The sequence below is a fragment of the Folsomia candida genome, unplaced genomic scaffold (assembly GCF_002217175.1).
Source record: "Folsomia candida strain VU population unplaced genomic scaffold, ASM221717v1 Fcan01_Sc002, whole genome shotgun sequence".
Classification (NCBI taxonomy): domain Eukaryota; kingdom Metazoa; phylum Arthropoda; class Collembola; order Entomobryomorpha; family Isotomidae; genus Folsomia; species Folsomia candida.
In genome coordinates this window covers 14213922-14237009 of record NW_019091194.1, presented here as the reverse complement: position 1 = coordinate 14237009, position 23088 = coordinate 14213922, and the positions used below count along the sequence as shown (strand labels likewise).

The 23088-nt window shown below is 36.5% G+C and overlaps 2 protein-coding genes and 1 long non-coding RNA gene across 5 annotated transcripts in view; 2 read left to right on the top strand and 1 right to left on the bottom strand.

Moving 5' to 3' along the window:
- LOC110843479 (homeobox protein OTX2) overlaps positions 1-2418 on the top strand; it is a 34265-nt gene extending 31847 nt beyond the window's left edge. For both annotated transcript variants that reach the window (XM_035847620.1, XM_022089446.2), the window contains exon 8: positions 181-2418. In XM_035847620.1, coding sequence (XP_035703513.1) covers positions 181-398 — 218 coding nt within the window. In that variant the 3' untranslated portion in view covers positions 399-2418. The remainder of the gene's footprint in view (positions 1-180) is intronic.
- LOC110845274 (EH domain-binding protein 1-like protein 1) lies at positions 2250-23017 on the bottom strand. 2 transcript variants are annotated; one of them, XM_022091666.2, is made up of 25 exons: positions 22882-23017; positions 22559-22766; positions 22273-22451; positions 22109-22197; positions 21879-22013; positions 21366-21786; positions 19407-19509; positions 16830-16890; positions 16640-16694; positions 16522-16572; positions 15985-16019; positions 15757-15897; positions 15178-15656; positions 14907-15077; positions 14732-14827; positions 14462-14653; positions 14042-14242; positions 13800-13958; positions 13629-13710; positions 11597-11635; positions 11471-11517; positions 11355-11404; positions 11172-11245; positions 7013-7127; positions 2250-3212 (listed from the first exon to the last, which is right to left on the bottom strand). In XM_022091666.2, exons 1-25 carry the CDS (start codon positions 22983-22985, stop codon positions 3125-3127), a joined length of 3375 nt encoding a protein of 1124 aa, XP_021947358.1. In that variant the 5' UTR covers positions 22986-23017; the 3' UTR covers positions 2250-3124. The 2 variants fall into 2 exon arrangements, with proteins under 2 accessions (XP_021947358.1, XP_021947359.1); XM_022091667.2 differs by having other exon boundaries at positions 14531-14653.
- LOC110845276 lies at positions 11755-12815 on the top strand. Its single transcript, XR_002547519.2, has 2 exons — positions 11755-12406; positions 12508-12815. It is a non-coding gene; the product is annotated as an uncharacterized LOC110845276 (long non-coding RNA).
- Positions 23018-23088: the final 71 nt, after the last annotated feature.

Genomic DNA, 23088 nt, shown 5'->3' with positions numbered 1-23088 from the left:
TCCCATGTCGAGAGAGGTGGTAGAGATGGTTGCCCAATTCGAATGATTGCGACGATTCCTGTAGATAAGGTTGGCTGGAGTGTCGTTAGTTTTAGTAGTCTCGCTGGGATTGATTGGGGGAGATGATAAGCCTACTTAAGTAAATAATGCAAAATCTTTCAACGGAATTTTTGTTGTTAGGATCGCTCATGGCTTCCAACTGTTTGGACCGATCCAACTACATGGCTGGTGCGGGTGGGATGGGGATGACCATGAGTGGCTCAACATCAATGGCTCATCAGGCAGGAGCGTCCTCGTGTTACAGTCAAAATTACCATGGGCCATCTTCCTACTATCCAAATATGGATTACTTGTCCTCATCTCAACTCAATGGACCGGTAAACCATTTTGCGTGGTGAATTTCCTAATCTCACTTCCCCACAGAATACATAACACAATTCTTAATTATTGGGAGAGAATGTTCACCTTCTTCTTCATCACCACCACCACCAACCAGTAAAGACCTTGTTGTGTAATACTCTTGTAACAATATTATTTAGATTAGATGTAAAAAGATTGTTAATCGTGTCGAGTACACCGCAAGTATTTATTATTAAGTACCCTATAAAACATGGAATTATTGTCACGAGGATATCATATCTCATTTATAATAAGTGGCAGATTACGTATGTATTTAAGTAAGTAAATAACAATTAACTTGCTAATGAGCTCGCAATTGTTGGAAGGTATATGTATAATAGATAATATTCATATCAGAGTGAACTGAATTCAGTTCTACGTTCGACTTAAGAAATATGAAATCTACGGAGGACACAATTTGCCAACAATTTCAGTGAATTAATGTTTATCTGAACATAGCCATTGTTTCGAGTATTTTTTTTTCATTCTGACAATAATTGGAAAGCGTAAAGAAACTTCCATTCGTTGTACATGAAGCATTTCCCGATTGTTGTGCTAAGGTTTAAGAATCTTACATTAAATGTGTAGTCAACTGCGGCAATCACTACTAGAAATTGGATGGAATTAATACATAAATATATTATGTACCATACCTTTAAAATATTATCATGTAATTCTAGAACGTTTAAATCCGTTTAAATAAGACTCCAGTGTTACCTAAGCTAAATACATACCTATATAAACACTCTTCTCATGCATATCCCTGTACACCCCAAGAATGGAATCAGGGATACTATACTAAATAATTTCTCTATGTATGTATGTATACTTATAAAGCCAGGCACGCAAAATTATGAACCTTTCGATTTTTTAACCCACATAATTTGTGTGAATAATGTCGATGAAATACATTCATATATTTATGTGTTCGTAGTTGTTGGTAAAATCGAATTTAAATTATTCTCTTTGTTTGTACTTGCATGCATGACACAGTATCATTGTTTTTGACATTTCGTGCCAAATGAATAAAAAAATCTGAATCAATAAAAGTTTTATCTTCACATTTTCATTTGCTCAATTTTAAGTTTTTACCAAAGCAAGACTAAGAATTTTCTGGCTTGATAAATGGTCAATCCGAAAAATTAGTCATTGGAACCTGCAATATAAGAAGCAAATACAAACATGTACACATAGTGGGATTTGAAACTGCAAAATATGACAGATGACGAGGGACATTGATGAAAAGTAACCGACAATAATATAACCCACAAATTGAATGCCATACGACTTTTCATCACTCCTCCAGCTATCTGGCTGCATCCGATGATGTAAATGCACGCGCCTGCTACTGCAACGTGGACCGTTCTCCAAAATGATTAGGAGATTCCCGTGGGACGGAGATTTGGGCAATAATAAAGAGATGCCACATCATGACGGGAAGTGCATCCAGCTCACTAATCTACCCAAAAGTACCCTCTCCAAATGAAATCATCCATAATAGATATATTTAATCAACAAGACCAACCAACCAACCAACATAACTCGAGGTCTAATCGCACAAGCACCAAACCAAAGCAAACCACCCACCCCACCATCAGCACAGTCATCTCCTCTCTTCACATAACAAATGATTCAAATTTTATCCGAATCTCATCTCGTCCCTTCACCCATGCGAACGAGGTTCTTCTCCTCGCACAAATTAAATTCCAATTATTTCATGCTTTCTCCCAAATGACTTTCTCCATTATCACAACGAATTTGATATCATTCAGCTCAAAGTTGTGTTGTTAATTAATGATCCAACTATTTAATTTTTACATGAAATGCTTAATAAAACAAGAAACACAATATTTTCAGTAGATTATTGCGTTGATTTATTCATTTACTTCACTGCGCATACATATTTCGTTAAAATTAATACATTGTCAGAGTTAAAGCAATAACGGTTACAGCAGTGCATTTGCGATTGCGAGCATGATTAAGTATAAATTATTGTGGTAACCCATATCTTAAATAATATAAAACAAAATAGCGACAGCACTGTATCGATTCAGTTGTGCTATACAGATATAACAGTTGTACGTACATAGCAAATTAATAAGGGTTGGCATTACGTAACTTGTTACAGATGATCAAAATAAAATAGGTACATACTTCGTTTTAAATAAGTGCTAAACCGAGCTCTTGTTGTGCCAACAATAAAAAAGCAGTCCATTGAACGGGTTCAGTACATACGATCCTTTCACGAGAGTTTACATAATATCGAAAAAATAACAATGTAATTATTACATCGAAATCTTAGAATACGAAATTCAATTGAATACCATATTTGGGAAATGGGACATGTGACATGGGACAGCGACAAATAACATGGTAGCTACAAACAGCCAGCTACATATATATGCATATTAAAAAAGTAGTTATTACTTTTGCTTACTAGGCATAAGACATGCATAGTACATAAATATGTAGGCATGTCATGGACATTATTCTTTGCTGATTGAAAATAAGCACCCAAACTCCCCCGACAATTTAAGTTTAGTATCGTTTCCATTATTAGTTGAGTTTATAAAGTATATATGTAGGCAATTGGATATGCAATAAGGCTATATGTACGTAAATGATATACATAATATACATATGTATGTATGTATATTGCGCCATTGTTCACTCTACTGCTTTGGCTAGATTCACTAGAACACAAATTACACGTATCGGGATTATTTTACTGAATTGCACAATTCTCCTTCCCCGAGTTTCTTGATAGATCAGCAACACTGACATCCTTCTCAATTTCCTCATCCGCCTCAATCCTGAAAATTGAATAAAACAGGAATTTTAAGCATCAATTGACATTAAACAGAAAAATTATTTGATTCAATTCATGATGCGTATGAAATTTCAGCGTCGTGGGAAAACCCAACTGACGACAACGACGACAAAAATCCTTTGCTTTCCAACAACAATGGCTATAACTAAAACCGATGATATGACGCTAAATATATATGTAGCATGGAACAAAATTGTACCAATTTCTTAATTTTCGTTTCCCGTTTGCATATTTAGGCTTACTTATATGAAACAGCTACATACACACAGACACGTTACGACATTGACGAAATTTTCAGTGAATTTTCATACAATAGCAGCTTATGCGAAGTTGCAAAGAATTCTTCTACTGCGGGGTGATGGAAGAGTAAGAAACTTTCTGATTTAAATTCAAAGAAATCGAGGCTGAATCGAAAAAGAGATGAATTGGTCTAAAATGTGAAGTTCTCAAATATTTCAGCTCATCCTCAGTTGGCTCGTTTCCATTTTAGATCAACAAACCGAACGCAATATTTTGATTCAAATGCTTCTTCCTCAATTCACATGAAGGGGTTTGCAACCAGCCTGGCGTACAAAATGAAGCAGGAATGAACGAAAATAGAGTTGCACTACTGTTGCCACTGCTACACCATCACCACACTGTCCTATGAAATGAATAGATGCGAAGATAATCCGCTTATGCTACGCTTTGTCGAATGATGAGAAACGCAATGTGCAGATCAATACAAAGGCACAAAAGAAACCTTTCTTATTTAAAGGGGTCTACTGTAGCTCCACGCATCCAATCTCAACTTTGCGCGAGGCAGAGGAAGAAAATGAATGTGATTCATTTTTGCATAACTGCATACATCTCCGAGAACGTAACTCGTAATAATGTGTCGTACGGAGTAAAGGAAAATAGCCGTTTCAGAAAAACAATGATATGCAAGAACAATAAGTACGTACATAAGTAAATACATTTAAATTATTTATCAATCATTTGGAACGGAAGAAAATTCGAAACAAAATTACGCCGCCACTACTTTTCTGCTTTACTGTGCAAGTAAATGAAGTTTAAATCTTTTCAGAAGTTGATGACACCATACCATTTGCTATGAAAACAACATGTGCTCATGGGTGTGTAAACTTGACTGGGACTTGCGTGAAAGCTCTGCAGTGAGAGCGAGAGGGTGCACAGCTTTCCCCACAATGTGGTGTCAAATTGAGTTTTAAGGGTGCGATACGTAAACCATCAAATATTCACGACGTTTTAACAAGAGTGCATCGCATTCAATCCCTTCATTCCATCAACAAAAATAACCCATCGACTTTCATGTGCCGGCAGTGTAACACCAAAGTAAACTCGATTTTCAGTTTAAAAAAGCCATTAAAAATTCATGGATGTTTCTAAAAATGTATTTTTGCTGAATATCTATATTCTCGGTGGCAAAAAAAAATCGTTAACCTGTGCTTTCATCAATCCATTCATCGATGTTCCATTAATGCTGGAAAATATATATGTATCACCATTTCAGCCCATTCCATTGTTGAACAGTCTCGCATTAAATAATGGAGAAAATAATGGAGTAGAGTTCACTTTTGAAAAGAGAATGAAGGCTAAATCCGAGAGTTGAGTATCCGATTTTTTTCAAGAACAATGGAGAGAGTGCAGCAGGGCTTTGCTTCTGCCTACTTTGCAACAAAAACTTTCAGATAATGCAACTACTTTGGGGTTCACGTGGCGAATACCCAATGGAGGAAACCTGACCTCTGTGGGTCACGCGTCCTTTCAACAACATGAATTAATTTCATTTCCAAATGAGCATCAAGAAGCGACGAGACGAGGGAAGCCAAACAAATCATTGGTCGCCCTCAAATTCACCCAGTCCTTCACTTTTGGTCTCTAAAACCTAATATTCTCACGCAACAACTATGTACATATGACGTAACACACACACAACCACACACACATCATTCCCCAATGCAAAAGTTCCTCATAAAGAAGTTGTCAACCGTCAATGAATAAAATTACATTGACGGGTTTCAGCTAACAATGACAAGTGCATGAGAGAGGAGGCAACTTGCAACAATTGCATGAAATCCGAAACCCTCTGATATGTCGATGTGATTAGCAATACGCGTTGAATCCGGCTAATTGTGGACAAAATTAAAAATAACATATAAACAGGATTAGTTAATCTCCAATACAGATAAAAACTGTTATCTGAGAACCGACCAATGTTTGGGATGTCCTGCGAATGACAAACTTTCTCATCATTAACAAAAAAAACATGAAACCGTGATATGCATCCATACGTCGTCATCTGTCCATGCTACGCCACGGGTCAAAGTTAAAATGTGAAGAGTGGAAGATTCGAAGCTTGAAATCATGAGTTTCAAGTTGGGAACATTCCATATTTACAGATAAAATACCATCTCTTCAAATTGCTCCTTCTAATCTGAACCCAACGAGCAATACATATATGCAACAAATATTATGCAGTAGTCGTGTCATATAAATCAAAATATTACACGTTTCCGGTTAGAAAATTTAATCCGTTTAAAGGTAAGGTTTAACTTTTTGTGCTTGCTTCTTCAACCCAGCTTAAATTTTGTCACCTGCCGTTCTTTTTCTGGTGCTAAAAAAGCTAAAATCCGTGCATTGTGCTTGGTTCAATACCTAACTACATACAGATCCAGTATTTACTCTGATCGTGCTTCTGTTACTACAGTTCACAACTAATTCTTACTAATGCAACCATCACGGGGACGACGTCCGACTGCGTGACATAAAAAATGACAATGACAATTAAAAGAAAAACCAACCCCTGCCCAAAGTAATAGCATATTATTTTGTGTAATACTATCACGAGAATCAGATGCAACCATGCTACTTGCCAGCAGTATAAAGAGATTGTCTCGAAAAGTTACACCCACCTACAGGCTTAAAAGTATAGTCCTGTAAAAAGCACAAATCTTAAATGAACTATATGCAATAGTTTTTGTCATCGTCACCAGTTTCTCTATCATATGCACCTATGCATGCTCATTTCCGGAGGTTAAACAACTCCTTTTCCATTATGTTAAAAAACTCGTGGAAAATATGTACCAGCCACAAGGCATGTTCTATTGTGGGCATCGTGGATGTATATATGTATGTATTTACCAAGGCTCATATAACTATAAAGAATTGTGGATCAAGAAACCCGGAATAAAGAAAACACGAGAGACTGATATCCGTTAAATCAAGATGAAACTGGTAAATCCTCCATGGGAAATTGGTATTTCACGGTGTCAGAGCAGGATACAAAGGATGAAGGAAAGGGTGCAGGTCCGAACAAGCAAGACTGTCAAAAATAACCCTTAAAGGGGGTGCATAAACTAAAATATTGCCTATCGGTCTGTATACACAGCTGGGCAATTGTTCAATCGAATAGCCCTTTATTATGATTCATTGTTCACGAAAGCCAAATCAAACGATGCAACGAAATGTTAACATTTCAGTTCACATAAGATTGTCTGAATAATAAAATTATTTTCTTTTGTGCGTGTGTAATGTCTATCAGAGGCAAAACCAGTGTCCGATCCAATTATGCAATTACACCTGACAGTAAGCTAGACATGCTCGATTGAACCCTTAAAAACCCGACCAATAACAGATATGTTGGAAAAATCTTTCAAGGCAAGGAGGCTCGGAGCAAAATTACACTTTTGAAGAACCAACTCTATTATCTTTGGCTACAGTAATAGCTCACAGGAAAATGCAGGATCAATCTAAGCAAGCTGAGCAAATAAGGAATCTTACGCTTTTTCTTGGTCATCCAACCGATCCACAAGTTCATCTCTTTGGTTTACAACGTTCACTAGTTCTTGTAATAGTAAAGATTCCCTTACACGATCTGCATCCGTTTTTTGGCTCTCTGTAATACAGCAAATCAATACAATTTAGTACATAATTTTACTAAAAATGTTAGTAATTCACTTGATGGGGTTCCTTAAATTTACTATTCTTAACCTTTGCATAGTTGTTTTATACAACACAATTTTCTTTAGTTCTCTGGCCCTCTTCAAAATGACCCTTCAATACATGGGTTGATGTCACCCAACTTTCACCATGTTGGGATGCCACCAGCTACCACCACTTTTCACCCCAATTATTTACCAGACACGTGAACACGATACTATACAGCACTCGAAATGAATGTACATAAGTAGTCTCCCACTTCTGCTGCACGGACGCACGAGTCACTTAACCAAACCTTTCACTATATTCCCAGGAAGATCGCTGCAATAATACAATTATTCACACGACAGAAAAGAGCAGTGATAGTCGACATTTTCTTTATTTTATTTTCGGGAGCGATTCTCGAGAGGAGTTGAGATTACAAAAGTCAAGGAAATAATGGAAGGGCACCAGTCTGCAAGAATATGACGATGACGATGGCTGGCAGAACTTGCACTGACAATTTAAAGGAAGAAAGCTATATATAGTTAGTGCAAAGTCGAAGACTATGAGCAGCTTATTTCGAGCAAAGAGCATTAGGAAGGATGTAAAAGGCTAGACACAAGCTTGGGCGTAAGATACATTTTAATAAGACAAACCATAGAGCCGATTTAGCGCACCGCAGTAAGGATTCTTCCATTGGAAGGGATCATTGCATAGTTAAGTCACAGTCTCACTGCCTGCGTAACACATGATGATGACGACGACGACGACCGGATTTATCACTTGCTATTATGCCATCAGAGGTATGTACATGAGCATAAGAAATAGTAATCTTTCACAAGCTATTTTTATTAAGTAGTAATCCGTGCTCCGTAATTCCTGCGCTTAATGCATCCCAAAGAAAGAAAGAAAACGATGATCCTTCCAGATCAGCAGGGCAAAAGTGCATCCGCATAACGACTCACTAACTTGCATAGAAGCAGAACAACGTAATCTGAACAGACCATCCATTCATCAAACAAGGGCTTAAGAAAGCGACTTTTGTCATTCATGCACCCGCAGTCACAATTTGCTCATTTTAGAGATTGAATAAATGGCAACACTGATATTCCAAATAGTCCATATTTTGCCAATCCGTACGAGTACGTACATTTGTCCCACCAAATATACATACGTTATAGTAAATTGTAATTTTAGGAAACATATTTTTGATTATATAATCTAGCTATGTAATATATTTAGTTACATGTGTTTGCAATAGTTGTATAACTGCATCTTTGATAAGACATGCGAGGTGAAGAGAGCTACTAAGTTTTGGAAAGTGGACTTTGGAATAGATGAATATTTCAAGTGCAGGGGCAGGAGGAGAGGAGGGCCGAGAATTCAAGTGCATAGCAACTCCTTTCTTCTCAAGTGGAGTGGAATTAGTCTTCGTAGCTCTCACATGTAGTCGAAATTGTGTAGCAGTATCCGGACCTGGGAGGGTTGCTTGAGAGGAGAGAAGGGGCATCTAAAATAAGAGACCCGAGTAGTCCATAAGCGGCTTACGGTCTGTGATTGGCAATCAGACTAAAGCGAGAGGGAGGGGGCAGGAGGAAGTGAAAGCAAGCGCACCCCATCTCACCCGGCCATCTCACAGCCAATACTCAACTTGACTTTGACTTTCTTCATAAAAAATATAAGCGGAGTCTAGTTGTTCCTCAATGTTACATTGGGGAAACAATTTGAACTATGTCTGCCTATACTTCCCCAAAATATAGGCAGATTAGCAACAACTTCCTGGACATGAACATGTACGTATGTACTTATCCCATATAAGGAGAAGGCACAAAAGAAGCCGAGCTCCCCTCCATCGTTGAGGATTTAAAACTTTCTTTTCATGAATCTAAATCACATGAAGAGTGCATGTAGACGAATCTCAAACATGCGTCCTCGCACAGCCGAGACAATCTATTGATTTTGCATCATCCAAAGAAGAACAAACTTTATGAATATATGCTCGACCTGGCAGTAGCAGTGGTCTATTTAGATACTAGCTTAGTACACAAGTAATGCAACCGATATGAATCACCTCTCAATATTGCGTGAAGCAGCTGCACGTGATAAAAAAACAAAGGAGATCGTCTGCACGAAACACATTCCTTCGAAATCAGAATCTCTGAATTTACAAGATGGGATCTAGATCACTGCTTCTGCTTACTCCATGATGGAGAAAATAAGTCATTTTCCATGTATTTGCGACCAAAGATTGAATTGACAAATGAGACGACAAATCCTTCTTTGCCCATTTCTCTCCTCCTTTGTTCTTGACTTTTAACAAGAAGATAACAATGGGAGCGCATAATGTAGAGATGGGAGACCACGCTGGAGGAGAAAAAGAGGGCTTCAGAAACATCGGATTAGTGGGGTTGTCCATGCTTGCGGTGTCCACGTCCAAATTCCACGGCACTCTTGCAGAAAAACATTATCTTCGGGTCTGCAGTCCTTCGCCATACATACGGATATACAAAATCCTTCGAAATGCATCTCCCACACAATCTGCAATACACTACTTTTCTTTTGTAATGCTAAGTGGCAGCAAATTGAAAACTTCCTGCTAACCAAAGTACATGCCCCCCAATAATCTTCCTACTACATACAAACCAAACCACACAGCTAAATTAATAAGCAGAGTAAAATATTGATTTTAGCAACACTGTTTAACATAATGTGAATCATTAACAAATGTGAGAACAATTTATAAATTAGTTAAATGTGCTAAAACATAAAATTATAACGTCAAACAATAGAAAACTGCAATTCTCCTAATTGTTGTTATATATGTAAGCAAGACTATTAACCATATACTATTTTTTATAAATTTTAAAGTTGTTAACCCACTCAGAAATGGGTAAATTGTAATCCTTTCCATTCCATTGCTGCGTTGATCCTTAATTCACCCTTTCTCTCTTTCTTTCACTCACAATGAAACAAACAAGAATCCATCCACCGTTCTCTGAGACGTCTTCTGCTCTGCATATCTTTTCACTCTTCCACTTATCCCGTCATCATGTACCTTACTTTAATACACAGATTGGATTTCCATGTTCCAATAATGTGAGATTAACTAAACTGAGGAAAATATCTAAGCTCAAGTTCCTTCGGTTTCATCTTTTGCCTCCTTCTTATTACCTCAAAGCTTTAGCTTGTACGCATCTTCCTTGTTTTCCGAGGTAACTATTGTAATACTGCTTTGAGCATTTGTTGAGGTAAGCGAGCGATTTTCAACCCACCATTTCGCTTCTTGACGTAGTATAAATGAGACAGCAAGGAAAGAAAGAGTCATCAACATCAACTTATGCCGTGGTTGTTATTTCCATTCCGTTATAAATATATACGATCATTCCACACTGTACAATCTGAACATGCACATATACATTGAGACGCATGGAAGAGTGAGAGGAATGAAGGAAAAGAAGACACTACAGCATTATGGACGATGGCAACTAGACCAAGCACGACCAAAACTTTGTCGAGAGAGTTTATAAGCGGATTAAAGTCATCATGTACTGCTGAGTAATGTTTCTTTCCACCATCAGATTTCATTGTTCGCCAAGAAATAGAGGAACCGAGTTCAACGATTGCCTGATTCGCACCACGAAAAGTATGGCCTGGCATGACGAGATATTGGAGAATTAATCGTTGACCCTGTTGTCACACACTCCATTTATTACAGACGCGACGCCACCACAATAAATTATGTCACCTTAAAACATAAGTTGCTCCTAAAATAAATACGTATGCGCGACAACTATATATGGAACGGTATATATAGGTTCAAATAGGGTAGGGATATATAGGTTGAAATTGAAGAGGCAAATCGGCCAAATCAATCAATTTCTTGTCATTATCTAATGTTGTTTTATATTATCTTATCTAATGAATTTTGGCATTTTGTTCAATTCAGTTGCATCTTTCTTAAATCCTCTTTAATTATTTTTACCAAAGCCAATATTTGTAAAAAAATTATCAGACTCACCATCCTTAGCAAGTATTCTCCTCAACTCGTCATTCAACTGGTCATATTTCACTTCCAAATCTTCTTCTTTTTCTCTGTAAAATGAATTACCAGAATTTCAGAAAAAATCGAATTATGTACATGTACTACATAAATGCATATATGTAGGTACAGACCCCAAGAAAGTTGTCAGAGTAAACTTACAAAATATTTAACTGCATTTGGCGTCGTATCAATGCGTTTTTCTTGTTCACCTGCAATGAGATAAATTGAAATTTGTAATTTATTCATATTTCACATACTTTTTCATTTTTACTCACCAGTGCAAACCATTGAGACATGAGGGCATCCTCGTCTGGATTATCGCCTGAAAAATTCATTAGAGAAACCACTATTATGGTGTACATATTTTAACCCCACTATAAAAGTACTGCATATGCTATTACCGTCTCTCATAGCACTTCTGAGAACTCTTTCCAGCTCACCTGATAAATTAGAAGTATACATAATCATTTTTACTAATATTCACAAAACTTTATGCATACACAATATACAGCTAGCCAATTAGAATTAACCTATATTATACTACATAATTACACTGTGTACAATAATTCAGATGTCCCAAGCAACCTCAATGCGAATTTACTGCGAATTCCAATGCAAGTTTATGCAATTTTTGTGCATAAAAAGTTGTAATCATTAATTTGTACAAGATTCGTGCAAAATGTGTATCAATTTTTGTGCTACTAATAAATTAGCACAAGAAATCCACTAAACTATCACAACTTAATAAGTAGCAAATTATTACAAAGGAACAAGTGAATATTTAGTGCGTATTTGTTAGCACTAAATTTTCATGAGATTTCTTGCACCAAATTCATGCATAATTCGTACGTGGGAAATTGTACAAAATCAAAATGCAGTAAACAGGTGCCAGTATATTTACACGAAATTCGTACCGATTATTCTGTAATCATTTACTACTAAATTAGTAACATTTCTCTATTGGCGATTAAATAAACCCACCTCAAGTCAGTTATTCTTTTTGCCATGCCGTGACATCAACTCCATCATTTCTTCTCCATTTTTAATTTCCAACGAAAAAATTTATTTAGATAGATACTTAGGGTCGATCTTATGTCGGACAAAAGTTCGTATTCATCAAGTTTGAAGTCGACAAAGGGCCAAGATTGTGCCGTCTACGTGGATTTCAAAAGATTGGACGACTAATGGCGTGTTATATGCCGGAAAATACGGTAATTACATATATACATACATATTGTTGTTAGCTACTTTTGCATTAATATATATTCGGGTTATTTATGTAAATAAAATATACGATTTGCATAATTTATAGATTCATACGTTGAGAACACATATGTATAAGGAATAAACCTATCGACTCATGTCGACAAACGGCCAGCCTAAATTATCAGCAGAAGAGCCTGAGGTGAATAAGGAAATATTGTCCAGGAATTCATTTTAATTTAGTCTTTCTCTATACTCCGTAAGTACGAATTCTGCAGATTAATTACGATAAATATTTGTGTATCCCAATTTGCAATTATCTTTTAATAAGTTAAGTATTTGGAGATAACATTATTGTAGAAATACAGTAGATGAATTTGTAATAAATAAATAATAATTGAACTATGAGTAATACGTATAAATGAATTTGTATTAATTTCATGCGTACCATTAGCACACAATTAGCAATAGATTCGCACTAAATTCGCACTAGATTCGCACCAAATTCTCACTTCATTAATGCATATTAAGGGCCCGGGGGAAGATTTACTTGATTTTATGTTAGCAACAATAATTGCCAGGGCCCCAAGATTATTATCGCTCTGTTAGGTTACGACCACAATTAATTGACACCGTTTCTATGGGACACTCACGTTCAAAAGCTTTGGTTTTGTCACTGCTTTTGAAAAAGTTTCCCTCAAGTCCCTCAAGTTTTTGAAAAAAGTTGTTTCTTTTGTTCCATGGATACTCAAAATGCAATTCCTGCCATTAATTTGGCAATTCTAAGCCAATTTGTCCTCACTTTACGACCAAATATCTCCACTGCACAAGAGGGCAGATCGTCAAAAAAAACTCAAGTAAAATCTAAAGATATGATTAACGCATTAAACATAATTTAAAAAATCTGCCCTCTTGTGCATTGCTGAATTTTATCGTCAAAGTTGACGTGATTTCTAAGCAACTTCCCCCAGGCCCTTAATCATCACCAAATTTACACAAAATTCTCACATATTTGTTTGTGTTAATTTTGTGCATATTTGGTACAAGTAAACTTGTAGTGACAAATTATTGGTATGAATTTTGTACATGCGACTTGTACAAAATAATCACAAGTCGGCTTCACATTTTCACGGAAAATATGCATTAATCCAGTTGTACAAATTTAGTACAATAGTTGCAGATTTTGGTTGCTTGGGGTATAAAAAAAACTAGTGTAACACTTTTACTTACGGGCTTCTTCATCAATTTGAATTTGCTCCTTCTCAAGTGCATCCAATTCATTTTCGATATAGGATTTGGTTCGTCGAAGTCCCTACAGTGGAGAGAAATTACGATAATATTAATATTTTGTATACATGTCACGCGAGATAAACAAATAAAAATAAGCGTTGAATTCCGTACCTTGTTTGGATTGACCTCTCTGTCTGGCGATATTTTTTCCAACAACGTGTGAAATGACTTTAACTTGGGAGGGTTTACACTAGTATGGACCGAAACGGACATTGGCATATTTTTATTGGAATCGTTCGTAGTCGTCAACAATGAGTTCCCATTAAATTCCTACATCATTATCAAACAATTAGTACTTTACGAAAGAACCGCTAAAACAATCACACCGATTTTAATACAAAGTACAGTCGGACCTTATTATCACACATATCGGCATGAGAGAAATTCGCCTTTGACTTGATGGGACTGGAACTTGGAGTTGATGACACCGGTGTCCCTGATTGAGTACTTGACCTGGAGAAATTGTCTCCATTGGGAGAAATTACCCCTTGTCTAGCTTCGGCAATCAACCTTCTTGCTCTTTCACGGAGTTGTTGCTGACGCTCAGTTTCATCCTGTATCGATAATGGTATATTATTTTATTATAATTACCAATGCATCCAATATGTAGAAGCTACAAAAAAGCCAACATTGTAATGCAAAGGCACACATGCTGCAGAAAGGGGAAGAGCGATACTACTAAATACTCATCTGTATGTAATTAAAATTTAACGATCTACAACATGCAAGTATAATTACTAAACCTTAGCAAGCTTTACATTTGAAACAATTACGTTTGCAGATGAATTTGCAGGCTCACTGGCAGCGCGAGTTTGGAGATTATACAAGCTGCTTCCGCTTACCATCGACGCCACCGGAGTACTAGGTTTTGAAGGGGGGGAATTCCGTAACGATCCTTCCCTCTTCGCTTGTTCCAACATGACCCGTGCTTTTTCGCGAAGTTCTTGGTGTCGCGCAAGGAGTCGCTATGTTTTTATTAACATAATTAAAATACGATTTCATTTACCATTAAATGATCCATATTCACAAATTACGCTACTTACTTGTTGAGTTGTTTCATCACGTTTCGTAGGGGACAAATCTAAAAGTCCAGGAGCATCTGGATCAGGTATGCCAACTGAATGACTAGACAACTTTGCCTGTTACCAAAAATATTTGTGTTAGGTAATTGCTATTTATTTTCATGAATGGATTAGAAGAAAATAGACGGATTAATACCGTATGAACTGGAGTCGGAGGAGCACTGTTTCTTCGTTGTATCTCGTTAATATTTTCATCGTCGTCCTCGTCAGAACCAAGGGGGTCGGTATATTGGCGCCTGGTCATAAGTTGTTGTTGCTGTGTCGAGGATTGCTTAGTTGGTAGGGAACGTGAAGAAGCCTCTATATTCTGAAAATGAGACATACAATAATTGTATAATAAACAATATAATTATTATATTGTTTTTTGAAAACAAATTAATATATACATGCATGAAAAAATAACCCACCTTATTATTGTGATTGACAAAAGAGGTCTTAATTTCACTTAGCTTGCCCAAAAACGATTTTGATTCAATGTTTGAGTTAGGAGATGGAGATTTATCCTTATTGTTAAATTTATTTAAAAAATTCTGGAGAGATGTTGGAGAACCTGTATTGCTATTTTGATTCTGATGAGTTTCAGTGGACACTCTTTGCAAAGAGTTAACTGAAGATGACGAAGAGCTATTGCTAATGGACGATACTTTTTTGGGTGAGTGTCGCTGCTTGGCGTTATTATTATTGGGTTGGTGTGACATTTCAAGTCCAACACTACTTTCTCTGCTGGAGCTAGAACTTCGGTTACTGCTTTCATTCTTCATGTTGATTATTTCTTGTTGAAAAATTTTTTTCGTCATTGCGCTGTCAGCTTTATTCTCTGGACGACCAACAATATATGACGATTCGGACGATGTGGCACCAATGTTTTGAACCTCCAATTGACAACCTAATAATAAAATAAAATTACAATCGATAGAACCAGAAACAACAATCCAAACTATTAATATAAAGCAAAATTCATGCCAATGTAAGTGTGTGGTAAGTACCTGTGAAATGGGAGCGTAGTTGATATAAATACGTCATAACGGCCAGCTTATCCGGAACAGCTAATAGCATCATATCTGAAGGTTCTATCACACGAGGTATACCCAGGGACTCTGCTGTATCGAAGGCTGTCTTACAATTTCCTGCAACAATGAAGGAAATTAGCAAATCTTAAAATAGTTAAAATATTTTTAGAAAAATGCACAATTTTAATAAAGAGGATGGAGTACCTTTGATATCGTGAGGGGACAAAGTAGTGAAGTCTCTGTACATGAGAGCAAAGAAAAATAAATTAAAAATATTATCACATCGGATCTCGTGTGTATTTCGTATTATTCTGACACGTTTTCGCATTTCTACTGTTCGGCATTTTCATCCACGTTCCTACCAGAACTCTTCGAAGGCAAGGTTTGAGACGTGATCATTCGTTACGTATTCTCGTCTGGAGAGTAATTCACCCACCTCTCTTCTTCTCGACCATACTTTTACTGCCACACAGTCGATTTTTTCAGGTTTACAACTAGACCTCACCAAGGTTGGATCCCTCCACGAGAACATTTTTAAAATGAGTTCACATAAAGCTATTCTCACATTCTGGTACTATACATATACGGGTCTTTCGCCCTATTCGCTTTCACAATACCCATTTTACGCTTCTCGTGATTCTCATTCCTTCCATGCTCGCTCCATGTCATGCAAACTATCATTGACTTATCAAAGTCTAAATTGACGATATACTAATCAGATCAACGTCGCAATGTACTTACATTAATTCGGGGTGAAAATGGTGAATCAAGGCGCAAAAAGCCATCCCATTTCTAAATTAAGTTTAAGTAAAATCAAGTTTATTTATTGATCGGGGGACAATATCAAGTCGTCACATACCTCCACGATGTTGTCATGTTGGTAACTTTGACTCCGCGGTAGCCCTTCGTAACATCTACAGATGCATCATGCAATTAAAAAGATAGGTGTAATTGCACATTACAGGGGGACATTTAATTAATCAATGCTTATTGCTTGCATTCGATGAAATACTGTGAGACAAATGTTTAAAAAATTAAACACGGATTACCTTTGCACCATGAGAGGAGATCTTGGCTCAATGTTACGTTTGATAACCCAACCATTGTCACCTGAAATTTGGAAATATGTATACAAATTAACCTTTAGAAACATAACAGAGAAGAGTTGGTCAACTCTTGTACAGAATGTTTTTGTCCAATGTGTTTAAGTTTGTATTCAACTTGCTGATGACTGGTTGAGGTACATAAAAGTTGCAACATTTGATTTTATTACACAAATCACAAATGAGAATCGATTAAAAGAAAGTGTAAGAAAGACAATTCTTTGGTCTAAATTCTTTGACATGTGTAAATACGAACAAGACGAATAAATTTCATACATGTGTATTGGCAATTCTGGTAACTATTTGTCAGAGTGAGGGAGTGATGAAAGTGAAAGTGGGATTGAGAAGTTTCTTTTTTCATTTCAAACCGTTTGGGACTCGTGTTTCATGGTGGTGTTGGTGCAACAAATAATGATGTCACTCCTTTGCGCTACCACTGTTTGGTACATAATATTGCATCCATGTAGGGATATATATATATAGATAAATATAGCTACTTCAAAGACGTCCAGTCCCAAGTTTCTCATTAAAAGTGTAACTTATCGAGTTGATAAAAATTAACGATAAGGTAGGAAACATGGGTAAATGGTCCGTTTAATAGCAAGTGGAGAAAAACATGATATTACTGTTTGTAGAGACGATCCTCTAACCCCACCGAGCAATTTCCTCTTTCTATCTAATCTTTCTCAAGAACGTGAGGTTACCACTCTCTGATGACATTTTACAACCCATGTACACACGTCGTCGTCGTCTCCCTCGCGCTCATCTAAACTTTTCTCTTAAACGTAACGATCGAAAGAAAGTGAAGTAACAAAATAAATAGCCCAGTCGGTTCAAAACACACCATTTCGTGACTCCACTCTCTCTCAGGTGAGTGGCGACGAGGAGGCGATACCAATTAGATCTTGCTACTCGGAAGGCATACATGGCTGTACATATGCTGTCTTCAGCTCCTTGTTCCTTGTACTTTTAAAAGTTTTGCTAATCATCGGGGAGGGACACACATGAAATGGGCACAAGTGTTTTTTTTAACAAGACGATGCACATATATGTACATTTGCAATTAGATACAAGCGTGTCAGTCTATTTAAAAAGTCCAAAAACTAAACCATTCTTGTTCCTCAATGTATTTACAGAGGCCTAACCGTTGTCACATACGTATTTTTTTAACCGCATTGACAATGATGACTTACAAATTATCTGTTAGGAAACAAGTCGATCTAAGAATTCCAGTCGTGCTTTCTTTGTCTTCAATGGCATAGTGTTATAGCCTAGCCTTTTACACATATGTATGAACCTTTCTTTCCCTGCAAGATCGAGTCACTCGTTCTCCCCCTCCTAGACCTACCTAGCCTTTCTTTGACTCTTCTTTCCACTTTCACCGGTGCTTTCCTCTTCTCTCAACTAGATAGTCTCTACATGCAGTCATGTAAAGCTCATAAAAAAGATCCTGGTAAACTACACTGACGACTCCCCAGGAATGTCATTCAAATAAACCTCCAAGTTCCAACATTGGAAATTAGAATGGTTCAATTTCATCAAAATCTCGAACCCATTGATGGGAGCAAAGGAAGGTAAATAGAACTCTTTAAGAAAAGTAATTTACAAACAATACGGAAAAGTGATCAATTTTTCCATTAGGTTCGACCTTAAGTATAGCAAAATATGATTACACTTTTATTGCAAAAGTTTGAAGATGCTAGGAGAAAGGCGAGAGACCAAAACTTATGGATGATACGAGCGAATAAAAGTTACGCAACTTCGCATTCGAGATCACGTATGTACATACACACATGTCGCATTTAAATGAGTACATACCCAACTGATGCCGAGGATTCCAGCCCGATTTTCAGTAGCACAAATTATGTTTTCCTCTTGGCTTATGTGTCCATAAAACTTTTCTATCTCTCGAAGCATACCTTTTACATTTGTATTACACGCTGGCCATAGAATTACAAGCTTAAAAAATTATTACTGCTGATTAATTTTAAAAATCTTTAGCATGTGAATTGCATCTAAAATTCGAGGTAGTTAGTGAGCGAATCGAAGGTGAGACTCTACAATAACCGAATTTACCACAACTACATTTTTAAGTAGTAAAAATAGACACAGAGTACACGTATCCAACCTGTTAATCTACATGAAGTACGATGGCTTGCAAAGATCGATATGTGCTTTTCCATGGGTTGTGATTTATTAATGAGACGAATCTTTAATACAGTTGCTGCTTTCACTCCGGTGAGTGCACTGCTGTCTGCTCACGCTTTTTTTGTAGAACTTCGATGTACTTCGAAAAAGAGAGGATTGAAGGGAGCAATGCGTGGAGTGATACGGGAAATAGAGTAATTTCCATACATGAAAATTCGTCCTTGTTTATGTTACATGGTTAGAATTTACCTCCCCCCCCCTTGATATGTGTCTGTGTCTAACTCTAATTTAAAACTTGTTCGTTGGACTAGAATTCTTATTGTCACTTCGTCGACGTGTTATTTATTAAGTGAAAAATAATTAAGTTGTACTTACATTATCGTGGAGGTCGAGCGGTTTCAGTATGCTTCGATCCCCACGATGTTCAGGACTATGGACTTCGGTTCCGACTTTATTCTCTTCTCGGGAAGGACTGTTGCTGCAACACGAGAAATTCAGCAATGAACATTTTATAGCCTAATGAATTCCATTGTCTCAGTAACATGGGTGTACGAATGACATGTCCAGAAAGGACTCTTAAACAAAACATTAACCCAGCAGCAATTGGCAGGAACGTTAAACGTACATAAACATGTAGTAAAACTATCCGTTATACTTTAAGCATATTGATCTCATCGTCAGCTGAAGCCCCTACCATTACCAAATGAAAATTATTCTGCATATACAAAACCCAGTCAACAGTAGTTTACAAAAATCAATAATAATAATTCTTGATATATCTGGTGACATTTCTCGGTTGGAAGAAAATGAAATCGTACATACCTGTTTCCCAAGTGTAAAAAATGTAATGCACCACATGTCAGTGTAGTGAAAGCACTTGATGTAAGCGAATTTCAGTAATTGTACATTTATATAGATCAAGACGAGATAGATCGACACGTTGCAGAATGTTGTGAAACTTCACGATTCAGTAAAAGAAAATGTAGAGTTCCATAGCAAGGCAGGATTAGGTGCGAAGTGTGTCTTTGCCAGATAAAGAAAGGGAAAGCGGGCAGGAGGAGAAAGGAGAGCACCGGAGAAAGTAAACGAGCAGCAGCAACGCCGGGGTTCCAATACGCGCAAGATTTTTGCTGGCAGACAGACAGAGAGCAAAGTAAAGTTGAGCATTCTTTACATGACATTTAATTCCAATGAGCGTGACCCATCTGCTGACCTCGAACAACGAGATGGAACGTGATGCCCTGAATTTTGTTGTATAATAATGGATGGCAACTCTATCTACGTATATATAGTCTTAATTTAGGAAAAACTATCCTAGCCTGCCTACTTACAAAGTAGCAGATTTAGACGTCATGAATTCTTTACTTTGTTTGGTCCAGATGGAGAGAAAGAGAGAAAGAAGGATGTGACTCGTTTTCCAAATAAGATCTAATCATGTGAAAATGGAAAAGTTCAATCTGTTGGAATTGTCCACTTATGCAACGGTAGGCCAACCAAGGGTACATATATATAACAAAGTACTATACTAGTAGCTTTTGACTGCAAAAATAATTATCCCTAATAAGCAAATCAGTCAAAAATATTTAAATGATTTTGATTTTAAATGCAAGCACTACCAAAAAGCAGAGTAAGCTCTACAAAAAACTTTACACAAAAATTAACTAATAGAAAGCTTGTGCGAGTGTGTATTAATTAATATATTAATTTATTACTCTACTAGCATAACAATAAATTCAAGTCGATAAAAATTGATAAAAATAACAAAGAGTTGTAGTATTAGTAAAAGTAAAAAGTAAAAAGAAAGAAGGATCAGACAATATTTTGATCTTTTTGTAATTTTTACAGCATAAAAACCAATACTAATAACGAAACAAACAGAAATGAATGCAATTTCCAAAATGATATAGTAGAGATATGACATCATCACAAGTTAGCATTTTCTTACATAAATGGTGAAAGTGCATGGTATGATACCATTGGTATCGCTCATCAATAAAATAATAAAAGCTATTCAATTTCAAAGCTTAAATATAATCAAGCCAACAATATACAAGCTTTATAGACTATAACAAAAAACTAAAACTACAAAATAAAATTGAGATATAACTAACAAATATTTGTGTAATATTACCAAAACAAAATCTAATTTTTGTTTCTTCAAGTCATCTTAAGCCATTTTAATATTTCGTGGATGGCAATAACATCAGAATAAGCTCACCCTATCACAAACCCTTTCTACTTAAGATTAGTACATAGCATAAAATTTCATACATCACAAGTTAAGCAAATCGGTAAATCGGGAAAAAACATCCGAACAAGACAGCCAACACTGACCTTTTATACGGAAGCTCTTCCTTATTCTTTTTTAGTGAGATTTCCTTGTCAGTAAAATAAGTTGCACCAAGAAGACCATCTGCTTTTGAACTGGTGTTAATTGAATTTGAAGCAATACTTGCTGATTTTTCCATATCTGATTTGTAAAACGTATCGTTTATCTCAGTCCTTTCAGAAATTTTTGATAGGTTCAAGTTTCGCAAGTATCGTGCGTTGGGGTTGTCAACCGAGTCTGGTGGCTCGTGACTTTTCTCAAAACTAGACAATATTTCGGTCGAATCTGTATCATCTCGTTTAGATTGATTATCATCGTCATTTTCAACTACTACGGGCCCGATTTTCATAGGACTAGTACGACTATGAACAGATTCATCAGGGAGATCTTCAACGACCGAATTATCAATGCTGTTGTCTGATTTTGCTATATATTATAAACAAGGATGAAATATAATTTGGATTGCTGCAAGGCAAAATTAAACGTGGTTAGTGAGTACGGAAGTTTAACTAACTTACACGGACTGGATGGTTTTATAACTTCATTGTTAGAAGTATTCAAATTATTAATTAGGCTGTCAATCTGACTAGCAATGTCGGAAACTTCGCTAAGTTTTCTTCTATCCATTTGTGGTACATTGAGCGATTTATCTCCTATTTTTGATAATTCAAAATTTAAATGAGTTTGACACACCATAAAGTATAATGTAACGAGGAATATCGACTCTTCAAATCTCTTGCATATATACCTTCATCATCTCCATCCAAGTCATCCAACGGGGCAATATCGCTTGGGGCAGAGCTCATTAAACTAGCCAAACTCTGCATATCTTCATCACTATGATAAGAATTAATACATAAGCATTACTTGCTTGATGACTACTATTCATGCGTAATATATATTTTTACTTACGTTGCCTTTCCTTCTCGGATGAAACAAGATGACACATTAAATTTCAGGGACGCAGAGACAATCTTTTTTGACACAGGTTTGAGTTTAAGTTCCGAATTTGTTTGAGTTGGAACATCAAAAGCGTATGCTTTGATATTAATCGTCCCATTGGCTATAGGTCGTGGCTTTCCAGTTGAAACCTAAATTTTAAGGGCAACAAATATATCTCACTGATCCTGACTTCTGATACACAAGTTCGAAAGTATTTTGGCTCAAAGCATCTATATTAATTAATAATACGACATACATCTTCCAAGGAAATATTCCAATCCTTGTCCTCGTACTCTCCCGTTCGTGGGTCTTTGAAAATAGTCACCATGATCTCCTTGCTTTCGGGAATTGGCCAAACAATCATCCCTTTCATGGGATTTTTCATTGTCGGTTCCCACATTTTTGGATCCACACCAACTCGTCTGTTTCGTCGCCAAAGAGTTAGTCCCAGCTTTTTTGGTTGCCTGAAATTCACACAATAATATCGAATATATACCCAACGTATTTTACATTTAGATATTTAACATCTCACAACAAATTTTCGAATCGGCAAATTAGCAAAATCAAAAGTAATCGTACCATTTTGGAGTGGCCTCGACAATAAGTTCTTCAAATGAAATGACAAGACTGAATTTTGCAGCTCGTTTGTTTACCCGTTGGAGTCTTTTCCAAACAGAACCCATTATCACTGTTAGTGTGTAGTATTTATAGAGAAGGATATTGCTAGAGATTTTTATGAAATAGAATACGACAAGTTTTCAAGTTGCTTGTCCAACAAGTTGATCC

What these genes read in the sequence shown, in the direction of transcription:
- LOC110845274 (XM_022091666.2), bottom strand. Translation starts at nt 22,985, where the DNA reads ATGGGTTCTGTTTGGAAAAGACTCCAACGGGTAAACAAACGAGCTGCA. An exon ending in CGCTCGACCTCCACGATAAT is followed by an intron (nt 16,891 to 19,406) that starts GTAAGTACAACT and finishes TCCAAATTTCAG; the next exon opens with GTGACAATGGTTGGGTTATC. An exon ending in GTGATGAAACAACTCAACAA is followed by an intron (nt 14,654 to 14,731) that starts GTAAGTAGCGTA and finishes ATAAAAACATAG; the next exon opens with CGACTCCTTGCGCGACACCA.